This window comes from Mauremys reevesii, linkage group 9, assembly GCF_016161935.1.
Source record: "Mauremys reevesii isolate NIE-2019 linkage group 9, ASM1616193v1, whole genome shotgun sequence".
Classification (NCBI taxonomy): Eukaryota; Metazoa; Chordata; order Testudines; family Geoemydidae; genus Mauremys; species Mauremys reevesii.
Window position 1 is genome coordinate 6,597,014 of NC_052631.1, and position 23,639 is coordinate 6,620,652.

Genomic DNA, 23,639 nt, shown 5'->3' on the forward strand with positions numbered 1-23,639 from the left:
TGCACTCTGATTCTATTTTCTGACCACGTCTGGTTCTGTCTTACAATGCATTGAAGTGGGTAATTTAAAAAATACTTGTGAGCTGCAAGCTAGCCAACGTGTCAGAGTTGTGCAACTGTGCAGAGTTATTTTGTCACACTGGGAAAACCTCTTGCTCCAAGCAAAATTTCTTCTCTTTACGGTATTAAACATTAGGAGACTGCGTCCACAGTAAATCCTCCAACCTATACTTTTCATGCACACATGTGCGAGTGCAGGGTGCACAGATGTACTCAAGGTGTGTATGAGAAGGATTCACCAGCAAATGAGAATAATCAATGAGTTTCCAATACAGAGGCATGGATTTACACAGCATAGACTGAAATGCTGAGCTTTAGCACCCGAGAACGTAGCCTTTTACACAGAGATGTCTGTGTTAAAGTGGGTATTTTTTATAATAAGCATTAATAGTTTGGAACGTAGCAGTGCAACGTGTCTGTCTGTGAAGAAGCTCCTTTCAAGAAGAGATCTCTATTGGGAAGTTTCTTTATATTCAATTAATTCTGTGTTCCCATCTCTCTAAACAACATGTTAATACTTTCTAGCTGCATATCTTCTGAGCATAGGGTGACCAGATGTCCCGATTTTATAGGGACAGTCCCGATATTGGGACTGTGTCTTATATAGGCGCCTATTACCCCCAACTCCCGTCCCGATTTTTCACATTTGCTGTCTGGTCACGCTAGCTGAGCAGCATTGCCAGATAGGATATATTTCATAATGAGATGATGAGAATAGTGTTACTGTAGACATTTCTTTCTAATAGTGGCAAAGTAAAGGAAAGTAATGTCTGTATCCTTTAGGTTTCCCCTCTGTGTGTATATAGCCTGCATATGTGAGAGATCTATTCATTGAACGGATATCAGGTCACGTTGTCATGCTTTGAATGCAAGCATTCCGTTTTAAAGATCAGTTGCTGTATCAGTTTTAATGCTGCATATAGAAAGGGTCTATTAAGTGCAGATTAAGTTACTCCGGTGAGAGGACTCTCCCTGTGTGTTAGCTCTTAATTTCTGAAAGCTCTAATAAACTCACTCCTAGTAGTGCAGTCGCTTCATGAGACAGGACAGGGAAGCTGACCCTAACTGGTTGGACCTGTGTGGTGGTGGTGGTGCTGCTGCTAATTTGGAAACACTGTCTGGAATGTATTGATATGATAGTTAATAGACATTAGACCAGTACCTTGTTCTGCAGCTCATTGGGAACAATGACGCGTTGTTGTAAAAAAAAAAAAAAAAAATTCTCTTTTCTTGCTATTAAAACTCTTGGTGGAAATTTTCTGACCAGCTCTAAATAAATAAACAAATAAGTATGGGGGGAAACGTATGGGCAAAGCAACAGGTAAAGCATTTGACTCTTTTCCTGTCCATTTCCAGCTCTACTTCTGTAGTCCCAGCCATTCAAGGCCTCACGTCAGAACTGGGGTGGAAGGGAGACAAGATCACAGTGCTAATCAACAATCGTAGAGCAGCGTTCCCAGAGCAGAAACCAGTATTAGTGTAATGCAGTTGTGTTGCACTCAGAACAATGTGCACTTTTTTAAAATCCCTTGACGTTCAACTAAACTTTGCATAGTTCCTTAGCTGCATCCATCCCAAACGTATACCTATCCTGACAGGATTCAGTGTATTACAATGCAAGGTCAAACTAACAACGTCTAGCAGTAACCCTTCCTTTGGAGATGAGGGCACTAGCATTCCCATTAGAAATAACAAGCTCTATATGTTCATCCGAAAGACAATAAGTTTAGCACACTACATATGAGAAATAGCAACGGCGATGATAACTCCTATGGGTGGGTCACCTAGCTCAGATAAAGTAATTCCAACAAATCACTGCTAACTTGCATTGAATCTTGGTGATACTCAAAGTTCAGGTAACTATTTTAATGTCCTTTTTACTTTCACACACCTCAGCACAGCCAGTTTGCTGGGTCTGGAAGCAGAGGTGTGTCACTTAGGGCTTGTTTGGATGGCAAGTTAGTGCACAGTGAGCTGGGGTGCAAAATACAGTGCGCTAGAGTGCTGTGCACCAGCTGTTTGTGTGGGTCCCAGTGCCGCACACTGGAAGCTCCCTAGTGCAGGTTGTGTTTCTGTTCCCCACTGGAATCGGGCAGTACAAGTCAGCTTATGGGCACTCACCCTTGTCGGATTTCCTTCCCAGTTCTGCAGACCTCACAGGTTTGGCCAGTTTGCAGAAGCACACAACCCCTGCCTGAACTGCCAAACCCTCGCTGGGACCGTGAAAAGCCCATGGGCACCGAAATGATGCTCCTGAATCGTTCTTGAATTAGGACCTACTGTACCCTATGGACAGTGGCATTTTAAAACTGTGTTTCAAATGCAAGAAGCTGCTATTCTAGCAAGGTCAGGAAATCCAAAGGTGACCTCTCCTGGCAGTCAAAACCCACCCCACAGGCATATGTACGGGGTTTTGGGTGGTTAGTTAGGGTGTTGAGTTTGCATTGAGATTTTTCATTGCTGGAAAGGTCACAGTTATGGATATGAAATTTACTCCAAATCTGCTTGTTTCAGGCTCCAGGAGACATGTGACAAATACAGATTTTTTTTTCTCAAGTTCTTTGAGTGGCCTCTTGTCTATTCCACCTGGTGAGATCCAGGCGCCTGCGCTGCAAGCTTCCGTCACCTTCTGGAAAGCAGTGTCCGTTGGGGCCGCTCGCTCCTCCTCCCGTCTTGGAGAGTTCCCAGAGCATAAAAGGGGAACAGTTCCAACCTCCGTTCAGTCCTTCTAACTTCCCACAGTGCCCTTGACACTCGCCTCATCGTTTTGTTTATAGTTGGTGTGTCAGTCAGTTGGAGAGGAGAGAGCCATCCAACACAGGCTTTGTCCGGACCCACAGGAGTGAGAAGGCTACCTCACACCCCCATGGCTTATATGGGAGGCTCCTCAGGTCTGGCCAATTTAAACCTGGCAGTCTGTAAGTCCAGCATCACCTTGAGGATCCAATCACCATAAGGTTCCATCCAGATTGAGCCTGGCTATGTGTATAAAGTGGTTCTCTGGCCATTGGATCTGACTTCTGAAGGATCGAGATCCTGAAACCTGGATCTTGCAGGCAAATGTGGCTGCAAGATCTGGAACCAGGGGCCACAGCAAAGAAAGGATTTGGATCTAGCATGCACGGAAATGTAGATCTGACAGCTGAGTATGGAATTGAGGCTGACAAGTTTGGAGCCAGAGCCAGCAACCCAACCCACCCTACACCTGGATCTGGCAGCCAAACATGGATTCAGGATCAGAGGCTGAATCTGGGTTCAACAGCCAGATATGAAGGATTGCCAAGCATGATTGCATGGGTACCACCTTTGACTGCTGAGAGTCACTTACGTAGTGGTTCTGTACAACTGAAGCCCCAGATCTGCCCAGGTCATTGGAGTCCAGTACCACAGTTCCCACATGATCTTTGCAAAACCGCTTGCTTCACTGATTCTGTGCCCAAAATAATGCTGTGAGCCAGCAGACTCAGCTTAGAGGTCCTCACGACACAGGAAAGGGGAAACACATTACAAGCTTCTGATTCGATCCAGAATGATGGCCAGAGCTAAGGCGTAAGCTATCTAGCAGAAATTCAGTCACCCAGGCTCAGGTTTATGAGAATCCAGCTGCTGAGGACCTGACAGACTAGCACTGACACCTTGAGATGTGAGGGTACAATACCCACCTCAGTTCTATCAATTCTGAGATCTAACAGAATCAGAGATTGCACTACTACAGCGTCTTTGTAGGCGGTAAGTGTCTGGTGCCAGATCTCCGGAAAGAATAGCCTACTGGTTTCAGAGCCTCTTTGTAATCCTTGAATGCAGAGGCGCAAAGAGATATGTGGAGGTCTCTTCTTCAGGGGTGAAAAGGTGCATTGCCAAGATTCTGCAGTGCTGCAACTCCCGTTTGGAGTTAGCTCTGTATATGACTGGCCATAACACCTGCTCTGATACCCCTTGGATCCAATAGCAGAAACACGCCGATGGTGCCGTGTGTCTGACCTCTCAAACGAGGGAATTTTATTAGTACTTTGTTGGGCTCCAGGCTAACTCCCAGTTCCAAGTCAGGAAGGTGACTTTTCAGGTCCAGTTCTGAAGTGGCCCCTCCACGGGCAGTGCATTTGGTAGCCTCCGGCATGGGTAGTAGAAACATCCTTTGCTTTCCCAAGCCTCCCTTGGTTCCACTAGAGCAGCAGTTTCCAAAAGGCCTCAGTAAATCTAGCTTTGATTGCTCCCATCCTGAACGGAAACAATAGATAACGAGTCTGGATTTCTTGCAGTGGCGAGACATTCATCACCTGCCCTTACTGGCGATGAGGTTTGGTTCCTGGCCACGCTTTGGGGTTTGTCCCCTGTTATGCAGTGTGGGCAGTAGGACTACATGGTGTGGAGCAAAGTGCTGGCTGGCTGTGCCAATACGCTGAGGGCTATCGTATTCTCCTCTGGCTTCTAGAGACAGAGCTCTTTCTAGTTTCCAGAAGTGCTCTAGAGCTGCTGCTGCTTCTGGGCCATGGTTGCGCTGAAACTGCAAGCAGCAAGCACTTTCCTATCTTCATTTATCTGTCTCTCTGTACACCCCTCTGACTGGGGTCTAGGAAGACCTCTGTCAGTAAAACTGAACCTTCCTCGTTTGTAGCAGCAAGTATTTCACTGAATGCCTGGCTGTCTGGCCTATTCCTGCTGAGTGTTTGGGTGTCTGTCTGCCTGCCTGCCTGCCTGGGCTTGAACTTCAGTGTGTGTGATTGTTCTCCTCTAACATTTTGCCTAAACAAGGTGTGACAAAATTCCTCCTCTACCTTGGTGGGTCCTGCGCTTATTGGTGGATTTGCTCACCTCAGAGATTCACCCTGTGGGTCGGGAAACAGCCCAGAGACCTTCCCCTCTGGTAGAAGCCACAGTCCAGGTCAATTCCTCCTGTGTCTGATCAGGAGTTGGGAGGTTTGGGGGGAACCCGGGCCCGCCCTCTACTCCGGGTTCCAGCCCAGGGCCCTGTGGATTGCAGCTGTCTATAGTCCCTCCTGTAACAGCTGCCTGACAGCTAATACTCCCTGGGCTACTTCCCCATGGCCTCCTCCAAACAACTTCTTTGTCCTCACCACCGGACCTTCCTCCTGATGTCTGATCACGCTTGTACTTCTCAGTCCTCCAGCAGGATGCCTACTCACGCTCAGCTTCCTGCGCCTCTTGCTCCCAGTTCCTCACACACACTTCCTCTCCTCTGGTTCCCCCTGGCCTGACTGGAGTGAGCCCTTTTGTAGCATCAGAGGGGCCTTAATTAGAGTCAGGTGCTTAACTGCCTCACCTGACTCTTAGGTTAATTGGAGTCAGGTGTTCTCCTTAGCCTGGAGCAGCCCCTGCTCTGGTTACTCAGGGAACAGAAAACTGCTTATCCAGTGGCCAGTATATCTCCCTTCTACTGCTCTGCTGTTCCCAGCTGGCCTGGGTCTATCACAAAGGGTACTTTCATACCTGCTTAGAAGACCCTGTGCTCACTGAAGCCTTGATATATTCCAGACTTGCAGTGGGCAGGCTCCTGACGGGTGAAATAATGTTGATACCGTTTAACCCCCGGCTCTGTCAGAGAGTACACCCGCACTGCAGTGAGAGGTGTGACTGCAGCAGGGGTAGGCACACCCGAGCTCGCTTTAATCTAGCTAGCTCCAGAATAATAGCAGTGAAGCCGCAGCAGTATGGGCTGTACAAACCCACCTGGGTATATACCCGAGTGGCTAGCCAGTGCTGTCATGACTTCACTACTATCGGTATTGGAGCTAGCTAGGTCAAAGCGAGCTCTGGGGAGTATACACTTGCTGCAGTCACACCTCTGACTGCACTGTAGACATATGCTGAGGCCTAAGCAGGCCTGGTCGTGGCTCTGCGTACATAAACCCAACATTCATTTTGTCTATTTACTGAATGAAAATGGGCATGGGTTGGTGTTAAAGCACTGAAGTTACATTACAGATGGAAAAGGTCTGTCATGTAATGCAAATGTAGGATAAAGTCCTACAGATAGAGGCTGTATCACATTCAACCCATAGTGTTCCCAACCTGGCCTTTTAGTCCATACAAATTGGTAGAGTTACTATTGCTGAGGGAAGCCTAATTTTAAATTTCCTATCTTTTGTCTGACATGTAACATCACCGTGGCATCACACTGACATAGTATCTCTGTAATGGATTTCCCTGGGTGATCATATATTCAGCAAACCTGCTATGTTTCCCAACAAACTCCTGCCCTTTGTTTTTCACTCAGGGCTGTGCCCGAATCCTTGCATTGAAGCATGGTTTTCCCACTTACTATTTAGTTTAAGATTGTAGGCGCTGGATACGAAACCTTTTGGGTCATTTAAATATGCTGAAAGACTGCCCAAGCCCCGAGATTATCCAGAGCGTTTAAGTAGTCGTTATACAAATAAACCCCAGCATACTACCTGCTTTCCCCCCTCTTGCCAATGCTTACTCCATCTGATTTAACCCCAATCTGCCTCCCATGCCCTCATGTCTCCCTTCCCTCCCCCACCAATGTTTCCATGTCTCTGAAAATCTTGGTAACCAGAATGTTCATGTGTTGTGCTTCAGAATTAGTTCAGACCAAAAATAACAAGACGGGAGCCAGTTGGATTGCTTGCCACTTATTGATACAACTGTTCCCCTCAACCTGCCCACACTCCACGCTACAACTGAAACCCGTCCTCTGTGAGCAGTGATCGTCAGCGTTCCACTTCTGTGCAGCCATAAGCACAAGGGAAAAGCTTCCCCCAAAACCGCTCAAACAGAGCTTCCCATAACCTGGTAACGGAGAAGAGCTATGGGGCTTCTCTATGTAAAACGGTTAGCCTAGTAGAGGCCTAGATATTAGTGATGGGTGTCAGTACAGAACCTATACACAGACAGGGTTTGTATGAGGTGACCATCATCCTGATGGCTGATATGATTCCCTAAATCTTCTGCTACCTTCCCAGATCATAGAAATCTTCCTGTAGTAAAACTGGTCCTGCAGGCTCACCTATCCTGGATATTTGTTTCCATTGGGGTCCCTCTAGAAATCTTAACTCCACTCCGGGCACTACCCTGGGGCTCCATCCTAAAGCTCCTGCTGGAAGGTTTCAGTCGCAATCTCTGTTATAATGCTGGCCAAGTCCAAGTTTTGGTCTCCAAAGCCCAGAATTTAATGCCGAGGCCTTCGTTCTCATCCTAACATCTCCCACTTCTTCCGGCATCCAAGTGACTTGGGCCTTTGGTCAGCACTCCCAGGTGAAATGGAATTTTTAATCTGGTGCTCAGAGTGTTAATATCCCTGCCTTTGCGCCTGGGGGGGAAGTTCCCCTCTGTCTTCTGTCTCTTTCCTGTTGTCAACGCCCTAAGTCAGCAAGCTTAGAATCCTTTCCATCCCTCTTCCCCAGCAGTTATTCTCAGAACCACCCTGCAGTTCACAGGGAAAGTGTTACTCCCCCTTTCCATACCAAACAGAGTTCCTTTTCCTCCTCCTGGTCTAAACCACCTGGCCGGAAGAAGATTGCTCCTCACTCCCTGATGTTAACTGGCCTCCTGTTCCTAAGTTCTCAAATGCTGTCTAGTTACAAGAGCTCCAGTTAGGAATCGGGCACACTTTTTGTGGCTTAGTTATGTTAAAAAAAAAATGGAACACAGTTTCAAAATCCACTTCCTACAAGAAGGTCAAAGCAGTCATAAAAAAATCCTTCTCCAGTTGTAAGATCAGTCCTCCCTTGGAAATTCATGCCCATTCAACCGGATCACTAGTAGCTTCCATAGCAAAGAGAAACAGGCCTTTGTCTGACAGGATGGGTAAGGTTCACCACCTAGGTTTCGCTCTACTAAACATAACAAGGTGGTCGTGGCTTTCTCAGATGCTACTGCCTTTGACTCCCAGATTCTTCAGACCTTCCTCCATCTTTAACACACATGCTGGTCTTTTTAACTTTACTTTTCTTTTTTTTTTAAATTAACAGTTCTGGCTCTTCAGTTACTCAGTTGTTGTATGTTCTTCCCTCCCTTGCTGTCTCCTGCTTGTATGTCCCAGGAGTGATTCCAAATTGGTAGATGGACGGTCTTAACAATCCTTCCTCATCTCCCAGAGCGTACGTCCCCTGTCTGGTGTATCCATTCCCTCTCTTTTTTTTCTTCTTTTCCTTCAGTTTGTCTCCAACTTTGGAAACACTCGCTTGGACTTCTTGTGCCAGATAAGCTCTTAAAGAGAAAGATTTAACCCAAGGGGAGAAATCTGTGCAAAATGAGAGCAAGCCTGCTTAGCTGAACATGGATGATGGGACACCATATGGACGGGCTTGCTATGAGAGGGCCAATTTCCAGATATTCTGTTGGTATCACTGGTGCTAGAAGATCTCTGAGATCTGTGTGAGATAGCTGTGTGCTTCTTCGTTTGCATAAATGTGTGTCAGATTAAAGCATTTTAAAACATGGCTCAGATTCTGAAAGGATCCTAAATGCAGATTAACATTTACAAGATGTGAACTCAGGTTTTTATCTCCATGCTTTGCCAGCAGAAGAAACTTGTAAAAATCCCTTCCTGAAAATCCCTTTTGATCTTTCTGGATCATGACTCAGCTTTAGAAAGCTACTCTCCATATCAAACAGGCAAATGCTTTAATGGAAATACAAGTTTCTCTCATCCTTTCAGGAGCTACTACGAGGCCTGGAGTCCACTTCCTTATAAGAACCGTGGCATTCTAGCAGAGTGAAGCAATGAATAGTAACGCCACAGGATATTCCTGCTATGAAATGTCAGAAGGCTGTTTCTGTCTTGATGTCTTAAGATCAGCTGTATACCTAATGGACTTACATTTGCATTTTGCAGGTGTCGTGTCAATATTAATGTGTTATCTGAATTGTTAATATTCCTTCACTTCAATGTTACATTAATGAAGGCTGCAGGGGATGTGGGAAAGGCCTGACTAATTAATTACATGGGCAGAAAGCATCTTTAACTTTCCATTGTGCTGCCCTTTGCTTCTGCCTTAATGGGTCTTGGCATTTCTGGTAGGCAGCCATGTAACACATGCTCTTGCGTGGAGCAGGCTTTGACTTTACTTTCCTGTTATTTTTTAGCCATAAATCACTTGTATCATTTCAAGGCTAAGGAAAAGCATCTTTCATTCCTGCTTCCTAAATTAAGCAGGCAATATGGCCTGGCGTGCGGGGTGGGAGACTCCCATCAAGAGCAAGGCTAACGGTCTACGTTTCTTCAGGAATCCCTTCCATTTTCCTCTTAGGCTGAGCTTCAGATTAGACCGTTATCGTGTGTCTGTAACAATAGCTTGTCATGTGTTGGATTTAATTTTAATTTAATTCTGTTATTGTCACATTCAGTAGAGAACTCCCTAGAGCGATCCTACAGCATCCCCCGTGTGAGACTCTGCAGTCTGAAACTGTGTCTGCACTGGCATAAAACACCCCGGCTGGCCCGTGATCGCTTGGCTGCAGGGCTATAATGTTGCAGTGTAGATATCCGGGTTTGGGCTGGAGCCCCGGCTCTGGGACCTTCCCCCTCCCGGGGTCCCAGAGCCCAGGCTCCAGCCCAAACCTAGACGTCTGCCCTGTATCCGGAGCCCTGTGAGCCCGAGTCAGCTGACATGGGCCAGCCGTGGGCAGACATGCCCTGAGTGATGGTTCCTAGTAGTGATACCGTGTAGCTGAGTACAGCATTGTGTTCTGCAGGCCAGCCGTCATCCCTTCACTGAGGGTCTTATGGAAAGAAAGCAGGTCCCTGGCTTTTCCTGTCAGAGCTCCCTCTGAAGAGATGGAACTTCCTTGAAACACTCGACTGTTATGAGGGCAAAACAGCTGATACAAATCTGTAAGGACAACGTTAGGATGCCAAACAAAATAGCCAAGGTGTGCTGAAGAGCACATTGCAATAGCTCCCCAAAACAATCTGAAGCCATGTATGAAACCACTTAGGAAAAATACAAAGAACATTTTGGCATATATTTAAAAAAACAAAAATGATCGTACCTTTAAAAATGCTGGCATGTCTCTGCTGAGACACCGAGAGAGGCTAGGAAACACCGGACAACAATAATACTGAATGCCTGCAGCTGCCCCGAGCCAATGCACCCTCCGTAGGATGTGGTGTGGTGAGCAAAGAGAGAATATAGGCTGCATGCTGCACGATAGGCCCAATGACACGGGGTTAATGGCACATTTACTGTTCCGTTTCACGACTACGGAGAAGGAATGAGGGCAAGTTGTGCTTGTTCTTTGTACTGACAGGGAGTTCTCCCGATGGTGTTTCAACTATTCAGCTACCTGGCTAAAATACAGGCCACTGGAAGAAGATAGCAGAAGCTTTTGGGAGAAAACTCAAGTGAGCACTCAAAGAGTGTATTTCCAAACGCACCCCCCCACACACCCCTCTGCACAGAGTACTGACAAATTCGTGTTTCCAGATCAGATTACAGAAGTGGTCACCAAGAACATTTAGTTCAGCGTGGTGGCTTAGTGCGTGGGTTCTTCGCTAATGCAGGAGTGCCCACGCTTTGCCCAACGGAGCATCACATCAGCGTCTTGCTCCCAGTCTCACGGTTGTAGTGGATTTCCACACGATGGCGCAGATTTCACTCACGCTAACCCAGAGACTGCAGAGACGAAGCCCACTCTGCAGTACTCTCTGCGTTTGATCGGATTACTTTCTGCTTGGATCAAGGTGGCGCACGTGATGATGAGACCAATCGTTTCAGCTCCTTGTTAAATAGGAGGGTAACCATGGGTCTCGTAGAACTGTGTCCTGTGAGCTGTGTGCTGCCATTCCTGCTGCAAAGCTCACAGGGGCTGTCATGCCACCCCAGTTCTTTGTTAGCTGTCGTACTCTTCGATATTCTAATGTCCTAGCTAAAGACCCTCCCTCAAATTCAGCCAGCCCCATGATACAACGGGCAGGGTGCCAGTAACAGCCAAGAAACATAGGCAAATGATTAAGGTTTTTCAGCGTTCTGAATCCTTGTGTGCAACCCAAGCACATTAGGCTTTAAGCAATTAATTGCTAATCATCTTGAATGCTTCCAATAGCCTGGCTTTAGTACCGAGGACTGAAACAGCTTTCCACTGTACTGCACTTAATTTGGTTAAAGTGGGAAAATGGTATAGTGGCATTTCTAGCCTAAAGGAGTGAGAGTGGCCAGTAAATGACATTCATATTGAGACAAATCTTCCATGCATCCATGTTCTAGGCAGCTGTTGCTGGGACACGGCTCTAGCTAATAAACAGGGCATTCTGCCCGAGCAAGGGAGTTCATTAGAGAGAGAAGCCATTCTGGCTTTGTCAGATCTGAATCTGAAAGTGCCTTGGAGCTGCTATTCTCATCAAGTTTCAATGTTAACAGTTTTAACCAAGAGCTAATTGAGCAATCTCAGAAAGTGGAGTAATTCCATTATTCGGCTTTGCTTTGTTCAACGCTATTGCTGGCTATGAAAATAACACAAATTACTTTCATCGAGCCAGGCACCGCCAGCATTTCTGCTTTTTTTCTTTTAAAAAAAACAAAAGTATGTGTTTTGGCTTTTGGCAACCCTCTTTGGCAAAGGCAGCCCCACACCAACACTGCAAGTTCTATATAAGGCTCATCTATAACTTTAAAATCCAATTCTTAAATAGTAGGGGATTTAATTTTCATAACTGTTCAACCAGGAATGAAATTCTGGCCTGTGTATGTAAAGGTGCACCTGGCGGTTGGATGGGAAAAGCATTCTCTGTTAAGACACAGTACACCCTTGTTGCAGGAGGCTGGACTGAAAACGAATTAAGCCACTGCAAGCTTTTTAGCCGCTACTAGCCAAAGAGCATGATTCTGTCATTGGCGGTGCTCTGAAGAGACTTGGGGTTAGCTAATGTTGCTTTTTTTATTGAAACCTCCTAAGTTCCCTCACTTCATGAAAGAACAGTAATCAAAAGCAAACTTACTTGATTAAAAAAAAAAAATCCTCCTGTATCTAGGCCGCTAGAGTAGACTGTTGGTCTTAACTCTCTAAAGAAATCATACCGGATGAGCTGCAGTGAAGTTCTGCTCAGTAGAGTCCGGCACTTTTCAGACAATAAATTCTTCCACACTCCTTGATCTTCAGACGCTAGAGGTGATTGGTGCTGCTGCTTCTTTCTATATGAAGACAAGTCCATGTCTAATATTGTGACATTCTTTGATCTAGCTGGCTCCAATAACGATAGCAGTGAAGTCATGGCAGCATTGGCTAGCCACTCGGGTATATACCCAGGTAGGCTTGTACAGCTTCACTGCTATTGTTATGGAGCTAGCTAGATTAAAGCCCCTTGTGTCCATATATCGGCAGTGTGGATATACTAACTTTAGGAATATACCTATTTGGTCACCTCTCCTCTAAGAAGACTGAGATAACAAGACTGAAAGTCAAATAAGCTTTTGCATAGAGGAAGAGGCGTGCTTTAGCTCAATGGTTCTCAACCAGGGGTATGTGTACGCCTGGGGGGTACGCAGATGTCTTCCAGGGGGTACTCAACTCGTCTAGAGATTTGCCTAGATTTACAAGTGCTACATAAAAAACGCTAGTGAAGTCGTTACAAACTAAAATTTCATACAGACAATGACTAGTTTATACCTCTCTATACCATACACTGAAATGAAAGTACACTATTTATATTCCAGCTGATTTATTTTATAATTGTATAGTAAAAACAAGAAAATAAGTAATTTTTCGGTAATAGTGGGCTGTGACAATTTTGTATTTTTATGTCTGATTGTGTAAGCAAGTAGTTTTTAAGGGAGGTGAAAGTTGAGGGGGCACAAGACAAATCAGACTCCTGAAAGGGGTACAGTCGTCTGGAAAGGTTGAGAGCCACTGCTTGAGTCTATCCTGTCTCGGTATCCTTGCGGTGCAGTGCTTGGGCATCCGGGGTCAGTAACATTTGAACCCCGGGCTGCTATTCTGAGCATTGTGTTGCTGTGACCAATCTGTCTGGCTTGTGCCTGCACTTGCTACATTGTAAGTGCAGCAACCATTGATTTATTAGTGTCATTTGGGAAGCTAAGCAGGAGGAGTATAGATTAGGAGATCAGAAGGTGGTTGGATAGCAGTCCTGCCATGGAAACAGCAGCCCAAACCCACACTCTGCTTGCCTGAGCCTTACTGTGCTGAGTTGGGATGCAAATATTCTATATTTCATGTATGTTAAGGCCAGAAGGAGCCATTATGATCATCTAGGATAACACTTCCCAAAGCTCCTACGGTCCATGGTCAAAAGTGACATAGGAGCCTTAGGTCCCATTGACTGTATGGCTTAATCACTTGTTACCCTTAGTCTGACCACTTGTGTAATGCAGGCCATGGAATTTCGTGCTGTAACTCCTGCATCCTGCCCATAATCCATGAGCAAACGGAGTGTGCAGGCCAAAGGGCCTGCAGAAGATGCTTCTGCATGTTACAGGGCCCTTGGGCTGTCCCCTCTCTCTAAATGCTGCGGTGCACAGGTGTGGAAAGCTCTTTGTACTGCAGGCGCAGAGAGCAGGATTGCTTTTATCAGTAAGAACCTGTGGCAAGGGCAAGCACCTGCTCTGACCCACCTCCCCGTGCAGGGTGGAGATGGAAACCTTGCATGAGTGCACAAAGGGCAAAAGTTCAGAGCATATTGCTTATGGGATTTTGTGCAGCTGGGAGCCAAGGATAGCTGAGCTGATCCAGAGGAAACTGTACCGATGGTGTTGGAGAGCATTTCACATGGGATTCATTCAGTACAAATTCAAATGGACTAGTCTCTCTGTCTCCATTTTTTTAGCCATGAAATATTTTTCTTTTCGCTCCAGCCTGCCAGATGGACCCAGCCAAACTCCGAGTGAGGCTGTTTTAAGAAAGAAAAAAAAAAATCCCTCTTGTCGTTTGACCTGCCGACAGTTAGCAGTTTCAGTGCTCTGCTCCCGTTAATGACAGAGCCAGGCTTCGGCGCTGGCCTCCAGACGCTGCCAGCCAAACTTCAGCTCCAGGCTGCCTTATGATCCATTTCTTTTTTCCGAACCACAAAGTAGCATTTGCTGACTTGAAGCCCTGCGCTCTCAAAGTTAGCTGGAGTTACAGCCTGCGGTAGCTCCATTCAAAAACAGCTCTTTATAGCTGAGGGGCCTGGCGGGGGGGCTTCCTGGTTTGCAGCTCTACAGCCCTAGAGGCTGAGGATAATGACTGAGGAGGTGGGAAGGGGGCCTGTGCTGACAGCGCCCACAGGCCCTCACCTGTCCAGGTTGGTTTCTGCTTTTAACCAGCCAGCCATGCTGGGTAACTGCCCATACTCCTCCCCTTAAAGATTTCTACAGATTTCTAAACATCCACACAAAATCTCCCTCCCTTATATGATCCCAAAGAAGAAACTCTTCACTGCTCTTCACGTATGCAGTGAGCCCTACGCATTAATGTGGTCGGGCCAGATATGGGTCCTGCAGGCTCTGAGCCACAGACCTGGTTCCTCTGCCGAAGTGGGTGAGCTCACAAACACAGGGCGAAAGAGTCCATTCATCTGAAATCGTGACTCGTCCCTCGGTGTCCATCAGGCCCTCTCTGGGCAGGAATTTCTCATGCTTCACCTAGATGTGACCTTTCCCTGCTACCCTTTTGGGGATTGTCCCTCTGGACACGGGCACTCCGTGCACATTGTCCTCGGCAACTAAATTCCTGGCAAGTCTGAAGTTTAAAACAGAAACGTCTCTGAGTTAGCCCGAAACAGCATCTCAGCATTAATTCCTCTTTCACGCTTGCAGAATTCCAGTGACTCGGTCTGTTTTGTTGAAGCTGACAAAGACACGCAAGTGTCGCCCTGCTGAAAATAAGGATAAATGTTGACTCAAAAGGAAAATGGTTGTGAAATTGACCTGGCAGGTAGGAGGGTTAATTGGACAGACTGGCTCTTCCAACCCTACGGATATGGTAGCTGAAGGGAATCGCGCTCAGTCCCAGCAGTCAAGAACAAAATTCTAGCTCTGTTGGTGTCCGTGGCAGTTTTTCCACATTGATGTCAGTGGAGCTGGAACCTTTACAAGTCATCTTCACGCAGTAGTCAGTGGCGCTGGAACACTTTTAATACTGGGGGTGCTGAAAGCCAGCCCCCTTACCCCTGTGTATGCCCACCACCCAGAGCTGGGGAGCAGGGCCATGTCTCCGGGCTGGAGGGACCTGGACAGAGGTGCTGGGGCCAGCAGCCAGGGCCCCACATAAAACTCGGAGGTGCTGCAGCACCCCCCGCACTCCTAGTTCCCACACCTATGGCAGCAGTACAGGATCTGTACGGACTCTGGCCAATAGAAACCGACCAGACTGGGGGCTAGACACTGCCGTATGTAATAGGGTATGGTCAAGGCACTTTCTGTAACGTTTTATCCTGGCTGTGTTAACTTCAAGAAACTAAACTCTCTCCTTACCAAAGCCAGGTCCCTCCTTTGTGTGATTGTTCTGGTCTCTTGTAGCGTTGCCCGTGTGTTCTGGCCTGCTGGTCGTTGAGGTTCTAGCTCTCAGATCCAAGGATTCCTCGTTCAGAAGAAACAAATATGCTTGTAAAGAACTATAGGAGTTGGCAACCGGATAGAAGAGAAAAGGGAACTCTTCTGCCAGTCTCCCAGCCTCACTTGAACCTTCTTGCACCTCCCGTTTGGGAGGAGGCTGGAAGTATTGGCAGGGCAGTGTTCTATGGAGTCTCCGCTTTAGTTAGTTAGCGGCTCTTCTAAAGCATCTAACTGGGGGCTTTAGGCACAGTGAGTTAATCCACTAGCTGTTCACCTCTGGAAAGCTGGGTTCATCTCCTGCCATGTCACAGGTGAAAGCGCTTAGGAGGGCTCAGTCCCATCTTAAGTCCTCTGTATCCATATCCCCAAACCACCCAGTGATTTGGCATCTCTCTTTGATACGCTTGGGACTAGAGCAGCAGGTCAGGACAGAGGTGCTATAGAGATGGGCCCTCAGAATGAGGTTTTGCAAATCCGGATTGAAGTGCGTTTGCAGAGAGAGAAGGCGACATTATCTGACATTTAGTTTACTGAGAAGGCAAATCAAAGGGGACATGATAGCGGTAAAGAAAATAACGAATGGCATCGAGGCCATCTGTCAGATGCTTCCAGTTACTCTTACTCATGAGAACAAAACCCCCAGTAAGATTAAAAGGCAAAAAAAATTGATGAAACAAAATATTCTTTTAAAAATACGAAGCATAATGAACCGGAGGAATTTGCAGCACCAAGTTATCAGTGAGGCAAAGAGCTAAGGATTAGACACTCTTGTGAACAATAAAAATACAATCTGCGTTCCCACGAGCTTGGATAGAGAATTACAGGGGCTGTAATCCCTCGTGCCTCAGGACATAAAGCCCTGCCGGGGATTAGGAAGAAATTTCCCCCTTGGGCATGTTACTGCCTTGTCCTCTAGGAAAGTTCTCCACCTTATTCTGAAAGACCTGATATTGCTCACACTGCAAGATAGGCTCCTGGACTGGAGGGGCCATTGGCCTGATATGGTACAGCGACACCTGTGGCCCAGTGACATCTGCCCATATTTTTGCGTGCCTCTACCTACTCCAGTAAATCTCCGACTTGCCTTTGCAATGTGATATGCACAAAAGGGAAGGAAAGAATCTGGCGTGATACGTTTTACTGGCCGCAGCGCTTGCCAGACTGGGTCAGTTAACCTGGCTAAGTGTCGTAATGACCTTTTCCGCCACCGGTCGCAAGAGAAGTTTGCTGTAGAAGTGTGAGCACTGATGACACTACACGTACCAGGCTGCCAGGAAGGCATTTCTGCTTCCCAAATGATTCACTGAAAACTAGGCTTGCAGACTCGAGGTGGTTATTTTATCTTGCACCGAGTTTTTGGCTCTGACAGTAACCAGTGATGTTTTCCTTTCGCTGATGAGCCATTTGAACCCTGCCACCCCTGTTCGGCTTGGTTTACCCTTTAGAAACGCCTGTTTTACACAGCAGATGGAATGTACAACTGGTTACCTGCACAACGCTGCTTTACTCTTTAGTCTAACAGCCAGCTGGTACCAGCTGCCATAGAGGGACCAATGTTGCCATCTGCTGGTTGAACTGCGCCAAAGCAGCTTTAACCTTAGCCAATTTGACCACTTTCCTCTCTGAAATGTATTGTCACGGATATGTATTAAATGAGCCCCGCTTCCATTCTGTGATGGCCACCGTGTTACCTGCAGCTCTTGTCACTCCCGCCAGGGAAATTTTAGAAACTAAAATAAAATGGTAGTTGGCCCAAGCTTAGTATTTGTTCTTTACGGTGCTAGTGATTTATAGGTGACCCTCTCCCAGTCCCTTTCCCCTGTTTACCCCAGGGTCCTTTTCTAACCTGCCTGGTAGGGAAGCTGGCAGCCCTTGGGAATAGCGTCCCTTATGCTTTGTGTGCGCAGAAATCAGGAGCTTGGCCTGTTAGCTCCACGGTCCGTCAGGAGAGTCCACGGCGCTGCTCCTGGTAGGAGTTCTGATCCATTACAGATGAGCATTTTCACTGCTCATGTAGGGATGTTATCATAGACTCATGTCGAAGATTAACCGGTTAACCAGTTAGCATTAGGCTTACTGTTAACTGGACCTTAACTGTTAACCCCGGCAGCCAGGCAGCCGCGCCAGGTCAGCCAGCTGGAGGGACCCCATCCCTGGCCGTGCCAGGCCAGCAGAACCCCAGCCCCGGTGGGACCCCAAACCCTCTGCCACCTTGCACCAGCCCGCCAGAGGAACCCCAGCCCCTGTCGTGCCAGGCCAGCAGAACCCCAGCCCCGGTGGGACCCCAGACCCCCTGCCACCTTGCACCAGCCCGCCGGAGGAACCCCAGCCCCTGTCGTGCCAGGCCAGCAGAACCCCAGCCCCGGTGGGACCCCAGACCCCCTGCCACCTTGCACCGGCCCGCCGGAGGAACCCCAGCCCCTGTCGTGCCAGGCCAGCAGAACCCCAGCCCCGGTGGGACCCCAGACCCCCTGCCACCTTGCACCAGCCCGCCGGAGGTACCCCAGCCCCTGTCGTGCCAGGCCAGCAGAACCCCAGCCCCGGTGGGACCCCAGACCCCCTGCCACCTTGCACCGGCCGGAGGAACCCCAGCCCCTGTCGTGCCAGGCCAGCAGAACCCCAGCCCCGGTGGGACCCAGACCCCTGCCACCTTGCACCAGCCCGCCGGAGGAACCCCAGCCCCTGTCGTGCCAGGCCAGCAGAACCCCAGCCCCGGTGGGACCCCAGACCCCCTGCCACCTTGCACCAGCCCGCCGGAGGTACCCCAGCCCCTGTCGTGCCAGGCCAGCCAGAGCGACCTCAGTTAACTGGTTTAACAATTTTTTTTATTGTTGAACGTGTTAACGTTTTTATCCAATATTTACATCCCTATGCTGATTACAGCTGTAATTTGCTTATTCCTCCTCTGGGTTTGTGTTTAATTATTTCCTTTTTCTATTGGGTTCCGCACAAGTGCAGTGGGTTACCACACAATAAGTCTGGGCATGCGCTATTACTGTAGTCTAGCCCGGGAATACAGTGTAGTGTGACGCACATGTTGCTCATTAACCTCAGTAGCACATCCAGTAAAACTCCCCAGTGGACTCCATTGTTGGTTTCTAAGTCACAGAGCACAACAAAGTACTGGGCCTAGTCCTGCAAATCTGCCACAGAGGCACTTGGGCTCCACCACAAGGGACTTCTCCAAATTGCTCTGCTGTGGCCACTTGGCATGCAGGAGCTGCGCTCAGATGCCAGCATAATTAGTGGCAATATGCATATGCAGTGCCGAGAGTGTGATGTTGCTTTTACAGCTTTATTGTCATTTTTGGCAGTTAGCGCAACTTGAGAAATCCACCGAATATGTGGAGCAAATGGTGGAAGGCCCAATTAAACACATGGCTCTGTTTGTCCAAGCCCTGTTAAACACATCTCCTGTGACACCGCCTGCAGCAAGAAGAGCGTAGCCCATGACCCCTGTAGACGGGTCGGACTCACCCCTGCGGCGCCTCCTGCTGGTGACTCCGGGAATTAGCTCTATTCCAGCGCTGGAGCGCCCCCTGCAGGCCAGTGATCCACCTGTCCTCAGGCCCCTGTGTCCCTCCCTGGACCCGGTGCCCTTTCACATGGGGTGCTGCCCCCTAGCAGTAACCCCTTTCTCTCAGGGTCTCCCCTCCTCAGGGAACCCTCACCCTCTATCCCCACCTTGCCTCAGTTTTGGCTACTGCCAGTCATTGTCTAGCCCCACACCCTGGGGCAGACTGCAGTATCAGCCTACTCATCACTGGCAAAGGGGTTTGGACCTGCTGCCTTGGCCTACCTCTGGGCTGGCCTCTGCAACCCCCAGTACCTGTTGGCCCTTCGCTAGGCCGCAGCCTGGGGCTTTCTAGGCTGGAGCTCCCCAGCTCCTCAGCCTTTCCCCAGCCCTGCTTCACCCTAGGTACCTTGCCTATAGCCCCTGCAGCCAGGCCCTTCTTCCTCTTCAGGCAGAGGAAGACTGTGCTTCTGGCTTCCCTGGCCTTTTATAGGGGCTAGCTGGGCCTGATTGGAGCATGGCCACAGCTGAGCCCACACTCCCCAATCAGCCCAGCTTAAAGGCTGTTTTCTCCTGCTACAGCCCCCTCCCAGGGCTGTTTTTAACCCCTTCAGGGAAGGAGCAGGGGTTCACCCTGCTACACCCCGTTAGGAGCATCGTTCGTGCTGTGGTTTAGGTTTTGTCCTGCGTGCAGCTCGTGAGGTTCCCGTCCAGTGACTGTGTTTTCAGTGGGAGTAAGAGGAGCGTTCAGGCTGGCTTGGGTTGGTCTCCAGGAGTGTCTCCCACAGAGCAGAGCTAACGGGGGAGAAGCCCCGGGTAGCCCCAGTGCTGTGTCTTTGTCGTTCATTCAGCCCTGCACTTAGAAAAGCTGCTTTGCTTTCCTGGCCATCTGTCTGCATTTCCAGCTGCGCACGTAAGGCGAACACTAAGGCAGAGTCGTAGTGTGGAAATTCGCCTGAAACTCGGGTAGCTGGGCTGACCACACATGTCGTTCTCAGGGTGGGAGACTGAAGTGGGGGGCGGGGGGGACCATGTTTCCTCTGGCTCGGGACGTGCTATCTGTGTTTGTCTTCTGTGCTATCACTCACACTGCATTTGCTTTTCTTGTCAAGTGTTTCAGGAGATACAATGACCTGCAGCAGGATTATTTGATTGTAATTTGAGCTGTCCAGTTATTGCTGGCTTCTGCTTGTCTGCACCACTAGGATGGCCCACAGGAACCTCTCAGCAGGAGAGGGAGGATTTGGGGGGGTTTGCTGGTATCTCAGGTCAAATAGTCACTACTACTAACCGCTCTCCTATGCGCTCACGCTGCACTAGCTCCCAGCATTGAGTACAAGCTGGGGGGGGGTGTTGATTAAGGTTGGCACTTCATGTCCCCAGGGGCTTCCTGCTTTAACCCTCATGATGCCTCTTCTTGCTGCAGGCTGGTGGAAGAATTCATGCTGCTGGCGAACATGGCCGTCGCCCATCAGATCTACCGCTCCTTCCCCCAACAGGCCTTGCTGCGCCGTCACCCCCCGCCCCAGACCAAGATGCTGAATGATCTCATGGAGTTCTGCGACCAGATGGGACTGGAGATAGATTTCAGCAGCGCAGGGGCCCTGCACGTGAGTGGACACCGCACCGGGGATTTGCGCCAAGGGAGAATGTCTAGACGGTGAAGCTCTCCTGAGCTTCCTGATACTTTCTCTGACAGCATTTGTGTCATGGCCTGTGGTTACCTGCTCTCCATTCCTTGGGTGATCTGCCCTGTCATCTGCACAGGGCTGCAGCTGACTGTGCAGAGCTGGCCAAGGGGGTGTCCGGGGGGGTTGGAGATGAGGAACACCTTCGTAGGCACACACTGGGCCTACAGAACAGAGTGTGCATTGTCACGCGAGTCCTCCATCTGAATCCCTCCTGCCTCGTCTGCAGCCAGGTGGCAGGTCTCTGGGCTCCACTAGAGCCAGCCTCTCAGAAAAGTCTGGTAACACCCTCCTGTCTCAAACCGGGGCTCGTGCAGAGAGATGTGATGAAGCCACTGGCACTGCAGGAAAGATGACAAATCCCCAAGAGGTATTAGTCTGCCCAGGATTTGTCTGTTCTCTCCAGCCATCTCCCCTGGGGACTGGAGATCACTGATAATGAGCCAGGAGCGGGGAGGCTCTTGAGGAAAGACAATCCTAAAAACTACCCGGCACTTTCCAGCTCTTGATCGCTGCCCACGCAGTAGCTGGCTAAGCCCCGCGGCCCCTTGTCAGGGAGGGGAGGGTCTCCCTGTTGTCTAGCTGGGCGGGTTACGGCAGAGAGCTGAAGCCACAGAGGAAGCTAGTGGCTGTCCAGAAGTGGAAGCCAGCAGCATACAAACCACAGGAAGAATTGTCATTGGGAAGAGTTGGAGATTCGGTGGGATCATGACAGGCTGCGCCAGAGGTCACATCCCCTGCCTCTCTCTCCGTTAGCGAAGAAACAGGGTTTGCACAGGTTTAAAATGTCATCTCCAGGGTCAGCATCCACCATGGTGTGCTCTCCCCTGCTGCAGCCTCCCACAGCAGAGTCTGGCCTCAAATCGGGGCGTAGCCAGACACGGCGGATCTAGTTCTAAATGCAATGGACAGTTGGGGCCGGCACATGTTTGCTGGTGTAGTGGTTAGAGCAGGGAACTGGCGATATGGCCTCCTGAGTTCCACTAGTGCCACTGACTGCATCAGTCTGATCTCGCCTAAGTCACGTATCCACTCCGTGGCCTTCGCTGTACAGAGGGGGTAACAGGGAGCATGGCCCCTTGATTAGGAGGCTAGCTTGGGACGTGGGAGACCAGGGTTAATTCCCACTTTGCCACAGACTTCCTGGGTTGCCTTGGGCAAGTCACGCAACCTCTCTGTGCCCCAGGTCCCCATCTGTACCATGGGGCACTAGCCCTGCCCTCCCTCCCAGGGCTGCTCGGCAGCTAAATGCATTAAAGATGATGCAGTGCTCAGGACATTAATAGGGGCTGGATAAATCTCATAGGTTGGTAGGTGATACGTGCTCCCCCATTGGGGGTGTCCCGGTGTGATTGGCGTATACTCGGAACCCCTCAGATGGCCGGTTGTGGGCGTTTCTTGCAGAGACAGAAAATCCGAGGAATCTTGGCATGGGCTGTTAGGAATAAATTCAGCACATGCCTAGATACAGTGCTGATGGGTGGGTTGCTCTAAGTAAGGCTCCGTGTTTGTCACAGAAGTAACGGATTCTGTGACTTCTGCACCCCCCCCACCCCCAACAGCAGGAGTTTAGGTGTGAGGGGGCTCAGGGCTGGGGGTAGGGTGCTTTCCTGGTGGGGGGGCTCTCTGGAAGGGTGACAGCAGCTCCCCTCCCTCAGCACCTAGCTCCACACTGCCTCTGCCCTCCGGCACCCACCCCCACAGCACCCATTAGCCGTGGTCCCTGGCCAATGGGAACTGCAGACCCAGGGCTTAGGGTGGAGCAGAGGCAGCACATGGAGCTAGGAGCTGGGTAGGGAGCCTCTCCCAGCCCCACCAACACCCCCACCGCCCCCCGGGCCACAGCCCACCCCCTCCCGAGCACCCGTAACTCCCCCTTCCAGGCTGTGACTTCCCCTCCCTGGGCCATGACTCCCCCCAGAGCACCCGCGGCAGCCCCCCTGGGCCGTCAACACCCCCCCCAGCACCCATGACACCCCCGGGCCGTGACTCACCTGAGCACCTGTGGTGGCCCCCTGGGCCATCAACTGCCCCCTCACAGCGCCTCCCGGGGCCACCCCACCTCCCATGAGCACCCGCGGCGCCCTCCTGGGCCACAGCGCCCCACCCGGGCTGCCCTCCCGAGCTCTCCCCCCCAGTTTTAGTCAGGGATATATAGTAAAAGTCATGGACAGGTCACGGGCCATGAATTTTTGTTTACTCCCCATGACCTGTCCATGACTTTTACTAAAAATACCCGTGACTAAAACGTAGCCTTAGCTGTAAGTGCCTATGACAGAGGGTAACCTCCGAGCGCCAGTATGTGCTGCTGCATGCCCAGTCGTGCCCTGATGGATGGGTAATGAGTCCATCTGGACCAAAGCCCCCGTTTGCAGGCATGACACCCTTAGGGCTGTGTAAAACAGCACGCTCCCGGGGGAGGGGAAGGAAAAGCTGGGGCAGAAGCAGAGAGGGTTCCGCCGAGGCCATAGTGTGTTTTGTGTGTGCTGTTTCTGTCGCTGGTTAGCTCTGTTCTCACCAGCCAGTGGTTGCAGTAAAGCAATTTCTGCATAGAAAGATGATGGTTTCAGGGGTGGGACTGGAGACCCATGCCGGGAAATCTCATGCTCTGTATATGCAAGGAGAAGGGTTTCAGAAGGTTCTGCAGATTAACGCGCTCTGCAGCCCAAGCCATGAAGCTTCACTTCAGATCGAAAGTGAAGGGTGGGCTCCGGTATTTTCTTTTTAATTGTCCCTAGACTGCCGGTGATCCTGTTAATACCGTCCATCGTCAGCCTCCCTCGTGCTGTTCTGTTAGGTGTGGCCCATGGCCCCTCCGGGACTTGCACCGTGCTCCTTGTCGGGGCCTCTGGAGACAGGGGGATGCTTTTCCTCTGAGCGTTGAGCGTGTGGGGCCTTTCCAACGAGG

The 23,639-nt window shown here is 49.7% G+C and overlaps 1 protein-coding gene across 7 annotated transcripts in view; it reads left to right on the forward strand.

Moving 5' to 3' along the window:
• DIS3L2 (DIS3 like 3'-5' exoribonuclease 2) overlaps positions 1–23,639 on the forward strand; it is a 267,821-nt gene that overhangs the window by 224,194 nt on the left and 19,988 nt on the right. For all 7 annotated transcript variants that reach the window (XM_039488736.1, XM_039488735.1, XM_039488731.1 and 4 more), the window contains one exon: positions 20,470–20,653. In XM_039488736.1, the coding sequence (XP_039344670.1) occupies positions 20,470–20,653 (184 nt within the window). The remainder of the gene's footprint in view (positions 1–20,469; positions 20,654–23,639) is intronic.